General features: G+C 29.1%; 1 protein-coding gene across 1 annotated transcript; it reads left to right on the forward strand.

The window, feature by feature from the left end:
* Window positions 1–131: 131 nt before the first annotated feature.
* LOC105148307 (pH-sensitive chloride channel 2) lies at window positions 132–14,438 on the forward strand. The gene is made up of 9 exons (XM_087410684.1): window positions 132–1,606; window positions 5,498–5,681; window positions 5,781–6,010; window positions 7,394–7,476; window positions 8,099–8,254; window positions 10,693–10,848; window positions 10,992–11,157; window positions 11,259–11,448; window positions 12,115–14,438. Exons 1-9 carry the CDS (start codon window positions 1,524–1,526, stop codon window positions 12,379–12,381), a joined length of 1,515 nt encoding a protein of 504 aa, XP_087266810.1. The 5' UTR covers window positions 132–1,523; the 3' UTR covers window positions 12,382–14,438.
* The last annotated feature ends 294 nt before the right edge of the window (window positions 14,439–14,732 follow it).

Raw genomic sequence — 14,732 nt, forward strand, 5'->3', positions numbered from 1 at the left:
TCTATTTTTTTTTTATTGTTATATATCGTATACGAATGTATATAGGAATGTATATGTGGTCCATGTAAAGTGTTATAAGCTATTATCTCTGAAAATACATGTCAAATGAAAAATATGTTCAGACAAAAGTTTTATGACTTCAAGGGGGACAAGATGGAACTATTGATTTGAATTTGGATAGCCAAAGTCACTTTGATCTTTTTAAATGAAACTCTCTATTTTTCATTACATATTCTTGTAGCACATCTCAAAAGCTTTCCAAAATACTATAATATAATATTTTTTATGAAGTACTTTTCGAATTATAAGGCTTGAAAGTTACAGTGTCGTCGGCATTTGTATTATCCAAGATGTCAAACGATGGTTAAAACCTCTTGAATGTTCAAGATGACCTTGATAATATATTAAATGTTATTGAGATCATGATCCTAAACATTAAAAAAGTTTTAGCCATTGATAGCCATATGAACATTTGGATAATATTAATGTCGGCGATCCTATAATTTTCAAGCTTTGTAACTTTAAAAGTATTTTATGAAAAAAATATTTTATTATATTTCGAAAAGCTTTCGAGGTATGCTACAAGAATATGCAATGAAAAGTGAAGAGTCTTATTAAAAAGAATTCAAATTAACCTTGAACTTAACAACGTCACCCAAGGTCAAACTAATAATTTCATCTTATGTCCTCGAAGTAACAATTTTTGTCTGAATATATTTTTTACTTAACAATACTTTCAGAAATAATAACTTGTAACATCTTACGTCGTCTTTTGTGTGTGTGTTATGCATCCAGATATATTCTCTAGAATATATATACTAAATCATTATCTATTCTACATTAAATATTAAATTTTTTAATAGACCTCGTTTTTGCAGTAATTAAGTCATGCAATAATATGATAATACTAGATGAATAGTATATGAGAATATATTTGTATGCGCAATCATGCAGTGATAAAACTTACAAGTTCGAGTTCGTTTACGAGGTGTTCACAGAGATAAGAGAGAAATTTCCTCGCACAGATATATGAATCATCGTCTATTATATAGAATTTTTTTTCAGCATCTTTTCGCAACGTAAGTAAATGATTATACATGATAAATTCCGAGAAGTTAGTCAAACCGAGAAGTTAATCAAGATATCTGATATTAAAATCACGCATTGAATTGCGTGCATTAATTAAACGATTATGTGTAAATTATACGATTATGGATAAACGCGAGAATTTACAATGTAAGTCTTAGACATATAATGAATGTGTGCATTGATGTTATAGATTGCTACACGAATATACGTATATGTGTGTGTGTGTGTGTGTGTGTGTGTGTGTGTGTGTATTACATGTGTGCATATGCATGTGTGAGTTCAAGCAGGAGCACCATGAGAGTGGGAGCAAGCTTTGGTCTGACTATCTGGTTTCAGTAAATTTGCTCGCCCGACCGCACTGACGGATTATAAGGAAAGATCAGTCTGAATCTATTAGTGGTGCTGTTAAGTGATAAAAAAGGGAGTACTTGAGAATGATTTTCGGAGAAAAAGTCTTCGTTCTAATACTCCTCGTTTATTTATTAGGAGTACTATTATTCACGGATGCAATCAAAGTGTAAGCTGTTATTTAAATTAAAGCTGTTAATTAAATTTAATTTTATTACTAAGGACATGGAAAAAGAAAGAAAGTATAAAGAAATATATAAAATATATAGCGCAATCACAAAGACAAGCGCGTAATTCGCAAGGATACACAATTTCTTACAGACGAAAAAGATAAGGATTATATATATGTGTACATATATATATAAAACTCAATATCTTACATTATAAAATTATTTTATATATATATATATATATATAAATTATTTTATTAGGTGTTGGAATTAATTCGTAGCGTTTTACAAGTGATGGGAAGTACTTTCATTAATGTATTTTTTAATGCTCATGTGAAATAAATAACATTCTTTCATTTAAAAACGCTACGAATTAATTCCAACACCTAATATATATATGTAATAAGACATTATATTATATTATATAAAATGCACATGTCCCAGTATTGCATGTAATTTAGATTTGGATATAAAAATGTTTACGAGACACTTTATCTATTTAAAAAAAATCTGTTTATTAAAATTTCCAGTTTATAGTTTAACAAAATTTTAATGAATATTTAAAACTCATTTTTATCTTGAAAGATAAGACAGAGCGGTTCTTTCAACACTGATCATCAAGCACTGATGGTTTTTACGAGATGTATATTTCCATAAATTTTGTAAAACCGCGCGTGTCGTTATCCTTCCACGCTGAAAAATACTGCATCAAAACAGAAAAAAATAGAAATGTGTTAATGCTAATATGTTCGATCTTTATCGTCGTTTCTCGTCTGCAAATAATGTATTTTTACATAAGCTGGGCGTATACGTTTGTACGTCCGATGTAAGGAAATGCGACATCGAGAGATAAAATCTGCTTGAATACTGTTCTTAACCTTGCAAAATTTTATAGCTGCTTTCAAACAATTATCAGTGCATAACATTTGACCTTCTCGTAAATGCAATCGATCGGTCAATTAACGAATTGAAGTAATATCGTAAATTATACTGAAAAGAGCGAAAAGTTTGTTACTTTGTACGATGCAAAAATAGTCGATTGCTTTTTCCAGCAACGAGACAAAAAGCAACAGACTTTAACAAAAGCCACTTTAATTTTCGCAGCAAGCGATTAATTCGTTTTCGTACGCTCACGAGAGTTATCAGTATCGTGTTTTATTTTCATAAATAAGCATTCAATCTCCAATTTACACCTGTTCAAATAATCAATATTCAAATTAAATTTTCGCAACTCTATTGTGCGCGCATGCGGGTGCCGACACATATACGCGCAACATGCGTTTGATTATCATCAACTTATAAATATTGATTTGATGCTTATTTTAATATCTCAATTATCATTTAGGGTTATAAATAAATCAATTGAGTAAAAATTCAAACAAAAAGGGAACATATTAAGAAACAGAAAATATATGTTTACTTATACACAGGATGTATCTCAAAAAGCGCCTATGAACCATGACGCTTGGTTAAAAACTGAATTTAAAATTTAAGAATCATTTTGCAATGTTTGCAATTTTTTTTAGTCACCCCATAAATAAAATGTCTAAAATCGACGCGTAAGACTTATTCTACGTAGCATGCAGAACGCGGGTCGCAAGTCGCAATATAGTGACCTGCTAGACGCAGAACGTTCAATTTTTCGTTTTGCGTCGATGCGGACACATCAATCAAGACGTGAAACAGTCAATTGTTGTCATGCAATGTTAGATTGCTCGCTACGAATTTATAGACGCAAAAATTTTACGATCTGTGACTTACTTTCTGCGTCTTACGCTTTGCATTCAGCGTCTTGCATCCCATGTAGAACGAGCTTAAGACAAAAAATTTTTAAGAGAGTTTGTCTTTAAGATATTTTACATATAGAACACTTAAAAATATCTTAAAATTGTCTTATTCATTGATCTTGACTGCTATTTGACAATCTTTAGAAACTAATATCTCATTAATGCGAAAATTAATTGGGAAAATTGCAAAATGATTCGTCAGTTTTCGATTCAGTTTTTGATGAGGAATAGCATTATACATTAAAAGATATGCTTGATTTATGCTCCAGTTTTAATCCTAAAATCCTAAAATTTAACTAATAGAGTTGCCAGTCCTAATTAATCCCAACTGAAATCTGTATCTATGGCTGAATTTTAGGATTTTAGAATTAAAATCGAAACATAAATTAGGCATTTCCAAATTGAAGGCTAAGTTAAAAGTTAAATTAAATTGAAAGTTTTATTTAAAAACATATTTAACTAAATTAAAATAATTATTATTATAATTTGTTATTATTATAATATTAGATTTTTTAACGATTAAGATTAAAAATAAGTGCAATATACAGGGTCTCGGAAATAAGGCAGGAGCCGCATTGGGGGCGTAGAATGAGTCAAGGGGAATAAAAAAGTCATTATCATGTCATATATCAATTTGAGATATTCGTAGTTTTCGAATTAAAAAAGGAAACGTATAAGTCAATATGCGGTGAAGCTGCGCCGCGTGAATTCATAGCACAGCCCATCACGCCTCATTCTTCTGTGCATTGTTACAATATTGACAGCTTTGGACGCCATATTGAAATGATAAAGATTTAATATTTCAAAATCAAATATTTTCCATTATCGATATAAGTATAAAACTCTACCTCACAGATACATATTAATGCGTATACTGGACAAAATTTTAAAAACTGAGAAAGAATAAAGTAATTGTTATAAATTATTGCGTTTAGTCAGTAAAATAGACGATTTTAGGACATTTCAAAGACGTCTAAAAGATGAGTTATAAAGATATTTTTACCTTTCAAAAGACGTTTTATAAAGACATCTTACGTCCCGATTTTAGACTTTATGTTATCTGAACAGGTAATTATAGAAATATTTATATTGTGCAGAACAGTCTTCTATTTGCATGTCATAATACGTCACAGAAACTTAATCTTAATCTTAATTGGTACACAATTCCATGAAAATGTGTAAATATGGCGATATCTTATATTAACAAAATATTTGGCGAGGATGTGCAACGTTGTAAATTCAAGTAGCATACAAGATAAGAACTTAATACATAGTCCGCGGCACTCTTTTGTGGATGTTTTTTATAAATGAAGCACATGTGTTCGATAGAGCACCAAATTATTTTTCGCAAAATATAATAGCTCGTGTTATGTGGATCGTAACATAACAATTTTTTTCTAACAATTGTTTCGCAAAATTTGACAGTCAATACCTTCTGACACTTGAAAATTATATTTTGAATTAATTAACTCGTGATAAGAGTATGAACTTTCAATTGTTACGGAAGACATGTGTCATCAATAGTGAGATAGAAAAATTAGTTTCAGTACACGTTTATCTATATTTCTGGTGTCATCTTAATAGATGCGTCATTCATATCGATACAAAGAAATAATGAATATACATACTTTGAAGACACCCGCGAAGAAACGAGATCTAGAATATTAATTCGAGTTCGCTTTTTAGGCGTGTCAGTTGTGTAACGTACATCGTTATAAATTATCTATTGCATTTAAGTTTTATAAAACCGCACTCTTTCTATCAATATATTATAAAACCGCACTCTTTCTATAAATTACACAACTGTACAAAAAAGAAATACTAAAGGAAAAGACAATTACTTTTTATACATATATATATTTTTTCACATTCAATATAAATGTTGCTTTTACATCCGATAAATATTTTAAAACATGTCAGAATATTTTTGAATTTTAAGATTTTAGGAATATTTTACGAATATTTCAAGCATTATTTGGGGAGTTTATAAAAAAATGCATGTGTACAATATAATATGATTCTAAATGTAAATTAGATTTATATAAATAGAATAGAATTAACATCTTATAATAAAAGCGAATTCAATATATTTATTACATGTAGACCAGGAAATTGTCCATCATTTGGTAGTTCCATGACGCAAACGGAACTTCTACAAGAACTGGCAAATGAATGCCGTTACGATAAGATGGTCAGACCACCCGGAGTAATTAATGAAACGGATCCGATCAGAATTTACACTAAAGCTTTTATCTACACAATAAGGTCCAACATGGCCAAAACTCTGGTACCTGCATAATTTTACTTATACTTAGCTATGTCTTAGACATAGTACATAAGCATCGTCGAGAAATGCTAATAGAAAAGAATAAACATTATATTACAGCGATTTGATGTGCACTTAATGATGCAGTTTCGATATTTGGATAAACGGCTTAAATTCACGGATATAGCCCCTTATTTGACTCAAATATATGGTGGCCAAAACGCTCATGAACTAATTTGGACGCCTACGGTGTACGTTGCGAACGAGCGTACCTCGGCAGTAATGGGAAATGGTGTCAAAGATCTACTCATCTCTATCAGTTCTTATGGCATGGTCATATTAAACACTAGGTATTTAATATTTACTCTCGACGAATTTTGCGGTTAAAACAGGGTTGGTAAGTAACGCGTTATTTATAACACGATTATCATTTTTGTAACATATTTAGAATGAATATGAATATACATATTTAGGTAACGAATTTAGCCGTTACTTTATCATTACTTTAATTTCTTATTATTTTTATACAGATATATCTATTTAATAGATCGTATTATTTAATTTTAATAAAAATTTAAACATGGAAAAACATTTTGTACTTTATATTTTATTATTGGACTGCATTCTGATAGTCACTGCCAATACCGAACATTTGTAGTGTGCATATGTCTATGTATTAACGTAAACTGTAAATTTTCAATATTAGCAGTGAATACACTCGAAATACTGGAATACACTCGAAATATAACGTCAATAATGTTTAAAAAGAGTTTTATAAAAATTTTTAATAAAATCTATGTTTGTGTCAATTTGCTTTGATAGAAATAAGCATATTTTAAAAAAGAAAAATGTTAATATAAAAAATTATCAACAATTTATTAGATATAAGTTTAATATAAAGATATGTTTGCTGTAAGATTAGTTTAAAATTTGAATAAACAAGAATGATAACGCTCGATGATTTGTAAAGCAATATTAATATTAAAATCTTGATAACGGCCAATAAACGAGCAAAAAGAGAGTTAGAATATAAATGATTTATAATTAATACATAAAAATAATTCCGTAAACAGTTCAACTCGCAGAGTCTCCATCAGTATGGTATGTATACAATAATATTAATTAAAATATTAACATTTACAGTCTAATATGTCGAAATGAGGTAATATTCTAAAAATATCATTCATCCTCTTCAAGATTATTACAATCAAAATAGTTATTGTCACACGATATCTGAGAAGAATATATAATAGTAAAAATAATTCAAATTAAATTCCCGTTTGATTTTTATATATTAACAATAATTAAATAATTTTTATTCTAACATCTCTATTTGCTTGCTTATTAGTCAAGATTTTTATCTTGCTTTCAAAATTTAAAGTTTTAATATTGATTTTTACAATTAATATTAATTATTAAATAATGCAATTTTTTAACGTAATATCCTACTTTAATATTACAAAAAAGTAATGTCAAAGGAATGACTCGTTATTTTCTAAGTAATGGTAATGAATTATATTTCAAATTAGTAACGAATAATTTTTAAATTAGTAACATAATTTTTGTACAAAATAATACTTATTTTTATAAAGTAACATTTCCAATCCTGGGTAAAAGATGCATCCGGATGAATTTTATTCCCGACCAATTTTTTTCATATTTTGCTTCTACACTAATTTTCAACGTAACTGGCCAACGACAGATCGATTACTTAATGTTAGCTTCAATTTCAGATTGGAAACTACCCTGAACTGCGGCCTTCGATTAGAAAAGTTTCCATTCGACGTGCAAGAATGTCCACTAGTGTTTGAAAGCTGTAAGTATCAATTTATTAAGTACCAAGATCTAGCTTATAATCAGATCGAATAAGGAATTTCTCTGTTTATTTATGTTATTCATATGGAACTTTCCTTTAGAGATTATCACTTATTATTAATATTTATTATAATAATAATATTAATAATTGAACAATGATTGATTAAATTGTATTATTTATATCATTATCTGAATAATTTATTATTAGGTGTTGGAATTAATTCGTAGCGTTTTACAAGTGATGGGAAGTACTTTCATTAATGTATTTTTTAATGCTCATGTGAAATAAATAACATTCTTTCATTAAAAACGCTACGAATTAATTCCAACACCTAATATTAATTTTATTATATTTATCGTTAATTTATTATACATAATAGCTTTTTGGTATATAATTTTCCTATTCTATAAGTATGAAATAAATTACGTACTGTAATTATATATGTATATAAATATATATATATGTACATAGTTATACATATAAAATATAAAAGTATAAATGTATAAAAAATACAAAATATAAAAATATAAAAAGTCTGAACAACGAAGATGTCAATAAAAATCGACTTAAATGTAAGAAAAATGCAAAGAAACACGAGCAGAACAAATGTTTCTTTCTAAAGGGACTCACAATGTGAACGAAATGGTGCTAGACTGGGATGAAGATCCAATTGTCATCGCGGATAATTTATACCTAACGGAATATAAACTCATGGATACGTGGGTTAATCGCTCCGGAATATCTTATATCCCATCGCAATATCATTATGGGCATTTTGGTAAAGTACAATCGATTTAAGGAATCCTAAAGTGGTCTGTTTTACCAACTCGCTATAGCACGAAATATTGCAGCAATACTGCAGCATTATTTTAATATTGCGCAATGTTATAAAAATTGCAGCAATATTGAAATATTAATATCATATTGAAAATATTGCAACAATATCGTAAAATATTGCAATTTTAATATTTTCTAGGAAATATTATAATATATTTCTGCAATCTTATAATTCAAAAGGCAAATACGTCATGAAATGAACGTGCTTCTTATAAGAAAAAAATCGTCTAGGAGGGCTATAAGAAGGCATAGAATGAGTTAGCGAGTATTCTGGATATTCTCAAGCTCTTTCGGGTGTGCTTTCTAGATCTTTGAATATTTTTTTATTCATAATTTTAACGTATATATTTTAAAATATGATGCTAAGCAATAATATTTTAGCAATCAATAAAAATGGATTAATTATTGAAATATTGCATAATATTGCAACAATATATATTTCTCTTAAAAATTTTTATTACTTTTTTTTTTTAAAGATTTGTTGGTGCGTCAAATTGATGGAAGTCACACTTGTAATAATAAATATATAAGAAACAGGACATCTTAACTGAGAGCACATCGAAAACTGGAAAGGGTAGGGGGGTAATAAAAGTGAGAGTTTGAACTCTGTGTTATGTGGGGAAATAGCCCGTTAAAATTGGAAGGTAACAATTTTCGATAATCTTTCCGAGTCATTTTATAATTCAAATCATATTTTAATTTCTATCTCTATAAACAACATATATAAAGGGAAGTCCTTGGAGGAGCAATTCAGACTGCTTTTCGTCCTGATGAAGTGAACTGCAATGTTCGCGAAATATTGGCATTTTAGTAATCGATTTAGATACGCAGATAATCTGCGAAACTAGCTTTTGTATAGAAAATTCACATGGAAGTCTCAAAAGTTTTATTAAATTTTTCCACAGGAAAAGTATCGTTACTAAAGTAAATACTTTCAGCAAATTTAGATCTTCCTTTGCTCAAAACCTATCAAATTTGACATTTTTTAAATGTTATGGGGATAATATCATCAAGTTCCTTCAATTGAAAGACTACAAGAATTCATAAATCAAAAGAACATCCTCCATACAACTGACTTTATTCTGATTAAAGAACGCATTCACTTCACTGAATCACAAATAATCCATAAAATTTTTAAGCTTCATCTATTCCTCCAAATTACGGAATGATATTTATTGGCAAACCTCTTAAATCATATTATATACAAACAAGCCTTGAATACCCACACACAGCGTATAGAACGGTATAGAGCACATAATTGATATGTTGATGATATATTATTAGAGCTAAAAAAAAAATCAAATAAATGAAATTTTAGAAAAGTTCAATTCTTATTAGGAAAGAATATAATTCACTATGGATATAAGTGAGAACAACAGTATTAATTTTTTAGCTGTAAAGATGATAGTGGATAATAGAAAAATTACTTTAATCTATACAAGGAGCCTACCAATTCTTTCAGATATTTAAATTTTGATTCAAGTCATTCAATTGAACGTAAGAATATAATATAATATATATAATACATAACATAAAAAGCGTCATTGTCGACCTTTTTGACACAATCCTCCTACTTTCATGTTTATATTTTTATCCCAAAAACATACAATCTCCGATACCTTATCAAATAATGGATATCCACTACAGCTCATTTTTGCAACTATCAATAATCGTATGTGCTATCTCACAAAAATGTTATAATGAGATGAACAAGAAACAAAACACAAGTAAGGATCCAATAACATATCTTACACTTATCTTTTTTACAAAATCAGAAAAATTTGGGATGCTGATCTCCTTAAGGGGATTCTAAAGCCGTTTGTATTACCGATTTATTAAGACTTAAACACATATGACTTAAATACATGTCATTGAAACATCACTACTACACACTACTACATCCATGTCATACTCACATATACGTACAAACTTTTTAACTAATTTTTTATATTAGATGTCTAAGCCTAATTCTAAGAACACAACATTGTGTGTTCATGTAATCCCTAGTCTAAAAACCAACATTATCTTATGTGTACAAAGTATAAAACTCGTATATAAAACAGGTATTTGTTGCGAGTCGACATCAGAAGCCGATAATAAAACTGTAACTTTCTGTTTTTTTTTTCATTTTTGAAATAAGTCGACCAGTTTGGACTACATTATTGTTTATTTTAACTGAAACAGAATTTTTTAATCTATATATAATAGTAGTTAGAAAAATACTTATTTGAAAAATAATCGGTAAAACAGACGACTTTAAGATCTCTTTAATATTTGATCTAATAAAGAAATAAAAATGCTCTTGAATGTAATAAAAAGTATAAGTACTATTATTATTGAATGTAATTGTCATTAAAATAAATGGTATAATGATTACAGCCGGCAATTTTAGTTCGATAAATATCACATTTAAATTAGCCCGTGAAATGGGATTCTTTATGATGGATTATTACATACCATCTGTATTGATTGTTGTGATTTCGTGGGTGTCTTTTTGGTTACATCAAGATGCGAGCGCACCACGAATAGTTTTAGGTAAAATATATTTGCTTTCTTCTTAACATTCTTCATTAAGTTCTTGTTAACATTAAATAATAATGTATGTAATATATATATATATATATATATATATATATATATATATATATATATAAAATACATGACATTTATGCTTTTAGGCACAAATACTATTTTAGCATTTATGACACTCGCATCGAAAGTTGAAAATTCATTACCAAAGGTCTCTTATATAAAAGCGAGTGAAATTTGGTTTTTGGGTTGTACAATATTTTTGTTTGCGGCAATGGTCGAATTTGCCTTTGTCAACACCATATACAGGAGGAAGTATGTGACATTTTTGTCGAAATTTAATCCTTACACATGCTTATAGCTTCGTTTATCATTCGATATAAAATATTTAAAGTTGCTGTATTATATTTGTACAGAAAAAACGTACCGTTGAAAAAAGTTAACAGCAAGTACATTCTTAAATCAACCTTGACGCCACGATTGGCAAGAAAACAATTTCAGAAGAATACCACCGGTTTGGAACGATCCCGATCATGGTCATCGTTAGACAATGCGAGTACGAACAACGATCAAGATTTCACAAGTCAGAATTATCTCACCGTACACGTGAGTCTTTGATTAAATAATAATTAAAGCAATATCTTTAAAATCGTAAATAACGTAATTATACTGAAAAATATTATTTTTGGAAAGAAATATATAGCTTTATTGTAGATAAGGATTATCATATTTCGAGAATCTTAAATAAAATCATTTTCACGTTTATCACAGCAGAATGCCATAGCAGAAGAAAATGCATATATAATTTCATTGATTTTTGAGATGGCGGAGGCTAAACTATATAATTATCGAAAAATGCTATTTTTTTTAAAGTTCAATATGCGAATATTCTTGTAGTATTTACATTTGTACATAATTAGTGAGTAGTGAGAGAAGGAAGGAAGAAAGAGAGAGAGAGAGAGAGAAAGAGAGAGAGAGAGAGAGAAAGAGAGAAAATATTTTTTTCTTGTAATATATAAATATATACATACTATATTGTATATCTGTTTATGATAGCTAATCACAGCGGGCATCTCACGTAAATACCCGCTATAACAGTCTCTGTTTGTCTCTTGTACTTATCTGCTGATACATTAATTATTTTTTGTTATAATTTAAAAATTAAGTCCTGGACAAATTTTTGCTTAAAAGAACGATCGTCTCAGAATATGCAAGAACAAGTATTTATTTTGAATCACTCTTAGAATTAATAATACTTTTCGTTATTTCCAGAGTTTTCCGAGCGCGCTCAACATCCCATCAGTAAGGATAGAAGAGGATAAAGATCCAGATTATTCCGTTGGTAGCGTCACAACCATCGACAGCACCCCCCCACCAGCTAAATCATTTACACGCAGGCCAACTCTAGCTAAGTTACATAATTTCACAACAATGACACCTCAACAGATCGCTCAATGGATTGATAAACGCAGTAGAATAGTATTTCCTATATCATTTATCATATTCAACATCCTGTATTGGTCTTTTATATGGATCTGAAATTGCACTGTGTGCAATGATCAATTTTAATTGAATCTCTGTATTTGAAGTCTCGAAACACAATAGTTTACTCTTACGATATTGATCAATCACAGTCATATATAAAGAAAATGATGGCGTATGATTAGTTGATTTCTTATGGTTAAAGATATACCTATTGTATTTTGGGTCTTAGTCCAGACAGCTAAATTTGTCTAAAAGATTTTGTAAGACAAATTTTGTAGGCAGATTATCAGCAAAAACATAATATAAAATTTGTTAATAGTATATATTAATTTTCTACATTTGTGACTAAATAGCAAATACGAAGTAGCACAAGAAATACCAATCAGAAGATGTAGAAATTAAGAGTATTAAGTATAGAAAAGTCAACTGAATTTAACTTAATGGATACGTTCTACGAATAATGAAATTTGAAATGACAATAATTAAGACGGAACTGAAATAAAAAAATATTATGAATATTATAGAAAATATTACGAATGCAAAATTGTAACATTTCTAAGAAATTTAATTGCATAATAATTTTCAGAGTTATTGTAGAAAAAGAACATACAGAACCTAAATTTACATTAATAGATGCAATTGTGAAGTTTATTTTCTCAAAATATAACATTTACATATAAGCGATTTAAACAGATTCACGCACACAAATAAAAAATTAATGCAAAATACTATGTCTAAAATTACAGTTAACATACTTCTTATCGGCACCGTTGATACATAATTTTTTCAAAATGGAATTAAGAAAATGAGCGCTCGTATATTTGTACTCCTCTTCCTCTCGTTGCAATCCTATATTTATTATATATGATTTTATTCGCGTTCTCTCTCCCATCGCGCTCCTATATTTAGCAAAGTCCTATACTTGCATAATGATGGAGGATTTTTCGGCTTACAAACATTAGTTCATACCGCTCTACCTGTTCATGAGAGCCGATCTCGTAGATCGGAGACACCCTGCATATTTCGAATAGAATTTTCCTCAGAGAAGACGTTTTGGAATGTACTCTTAGTTCTGGTTTACTTCTTTCCGAATTCTGAATTCTCTTTTTTCCTGTATTCGATTCGCAGATTCCATATTGGGAGCAATATTCGACTTTCCAAGAATTTTTAGATCTATCAAGATCTCGTGATCTTCCGTACGATTTCAAACTTCTGTTCAAAGAGGACTGGAATTGCCATTCATTTTACTTGCATTATCTCTCTTTTCTCATGAGTTTCCTGTATTGGTTTCGTGGTTTATTTAACAAATTTTGACGACGATAATATTTTAGAAAGAAAAGTATCATGGAAAAGTATCCAGACGTAACAAAAAAATAGAAGAATGATTATAAAGGAAGGAATTCAATTGTATTATAATAATTTAACAGTATCGGATTGATTTTGATATATAAGTATGCTCCCATTTCCAAACGCAATATGCAGGACAAGATTTTATAAAGAACATAAAATTGTTTATTGAATATCAGTTTTACAAATATTATCACTTGTTGTGAATTTTCGTCCCGGAACAGGCCCTCTTATACCGTACAAATATAAGAATTACATTTAATTATTATATAACATAAATATGAAATAGCTTTATACACATATATAACGCATACATATGCTTATTTCCTATACGATTTTACAAAGTGTTTTGCATATTTTTTAATTATCTGTAGTTTACATTTTTAAAAAGAATTTGATGTGCTTTGCTACAATATATCGTTTTTAATTCTTTAATATAATGCTAATACGTCGTATGTTTAACTGACGTGCACAATGTACATTTCCGGATACTTTGAGAAAGGTAAATACCTGATAAGTTTCTCTTTCTAACTTCCTACAGACTGTTTTTTTTTTGCAAAAACTATAAGTTATTACCAGTCCATACTTATAAGGTCGTCATTTAGATGGAATATACTTAAATGCTGAATTGCGCATTTATTAACTGCCGCACGCGATTCATGGATTGATAGCCGTCTAAGTGTAATCTGTAAGTGGCTATATTGAACCCTTATATTTTAAAAATTACTATTTGAAATAAATGTACACATAACATTTTCATTTAATTTTTTGAATACTTTCTTACCCATGTCATCTTGCTAATGACTCTCGCATTGTTATCGTCGATTGCGGAAGACCTTCGATTCGTTTCTTCCGTACAAATCGCACATCGGGCAGAATTATTTTAACGTATCATTGCATCGGCAAGCAGTACTCTGAATTATAATGTAAAATATTTTCCCGGTCACACTCGAAAAGCTTTAAATTCACGAAGAATCCATCACAAAATTTGGCAGCGCTTATAGAGTAAGCCGTTTAATTGTCTTATCGCCAATACACTACTGTGTTTCTTAAATAAT

Source organism: Acromyrmex echinatior, chromosome 10 (assembly GCF_024713525.1).
Source record: "Acromyrmex echinatior isolate Ae372 chromosome 10, ASM2471352v2, whole genome shotgun sequence".
NCBI classification, from domain to species: domain Eukaryota; kingdom Metazoa; phylum Arthropoda; class Insecta; order Hymenoptera; family Formicidae; genus Acromyrmex; species Acromyrmex echinatior.

Bases quoted from the DNA above. Each gene is read 5' to 3' on its own strand.
- LOC105148307 (XM_087410684.1), top strand. From the start codon at position 1,524: ATGATTTTCGGAGAAAAAGTCTTCGTTCTAATACTCCTCGTTTATTTA. The intron at 6,011-7,393 runs GTATTTAATATT...CTTCAATTTCAG, and splicing joins ATGGTCATATTAAACACTAG to ATTGGAAACTACCCTGAACT. The intron at 11,449-12,114 runs GTGAGTCTTTGA...CGTTATTTCCAG, and splicing joins AGAATTATCTCACCGTACAC to AGTTTTCCGAGCGCGCTCAA.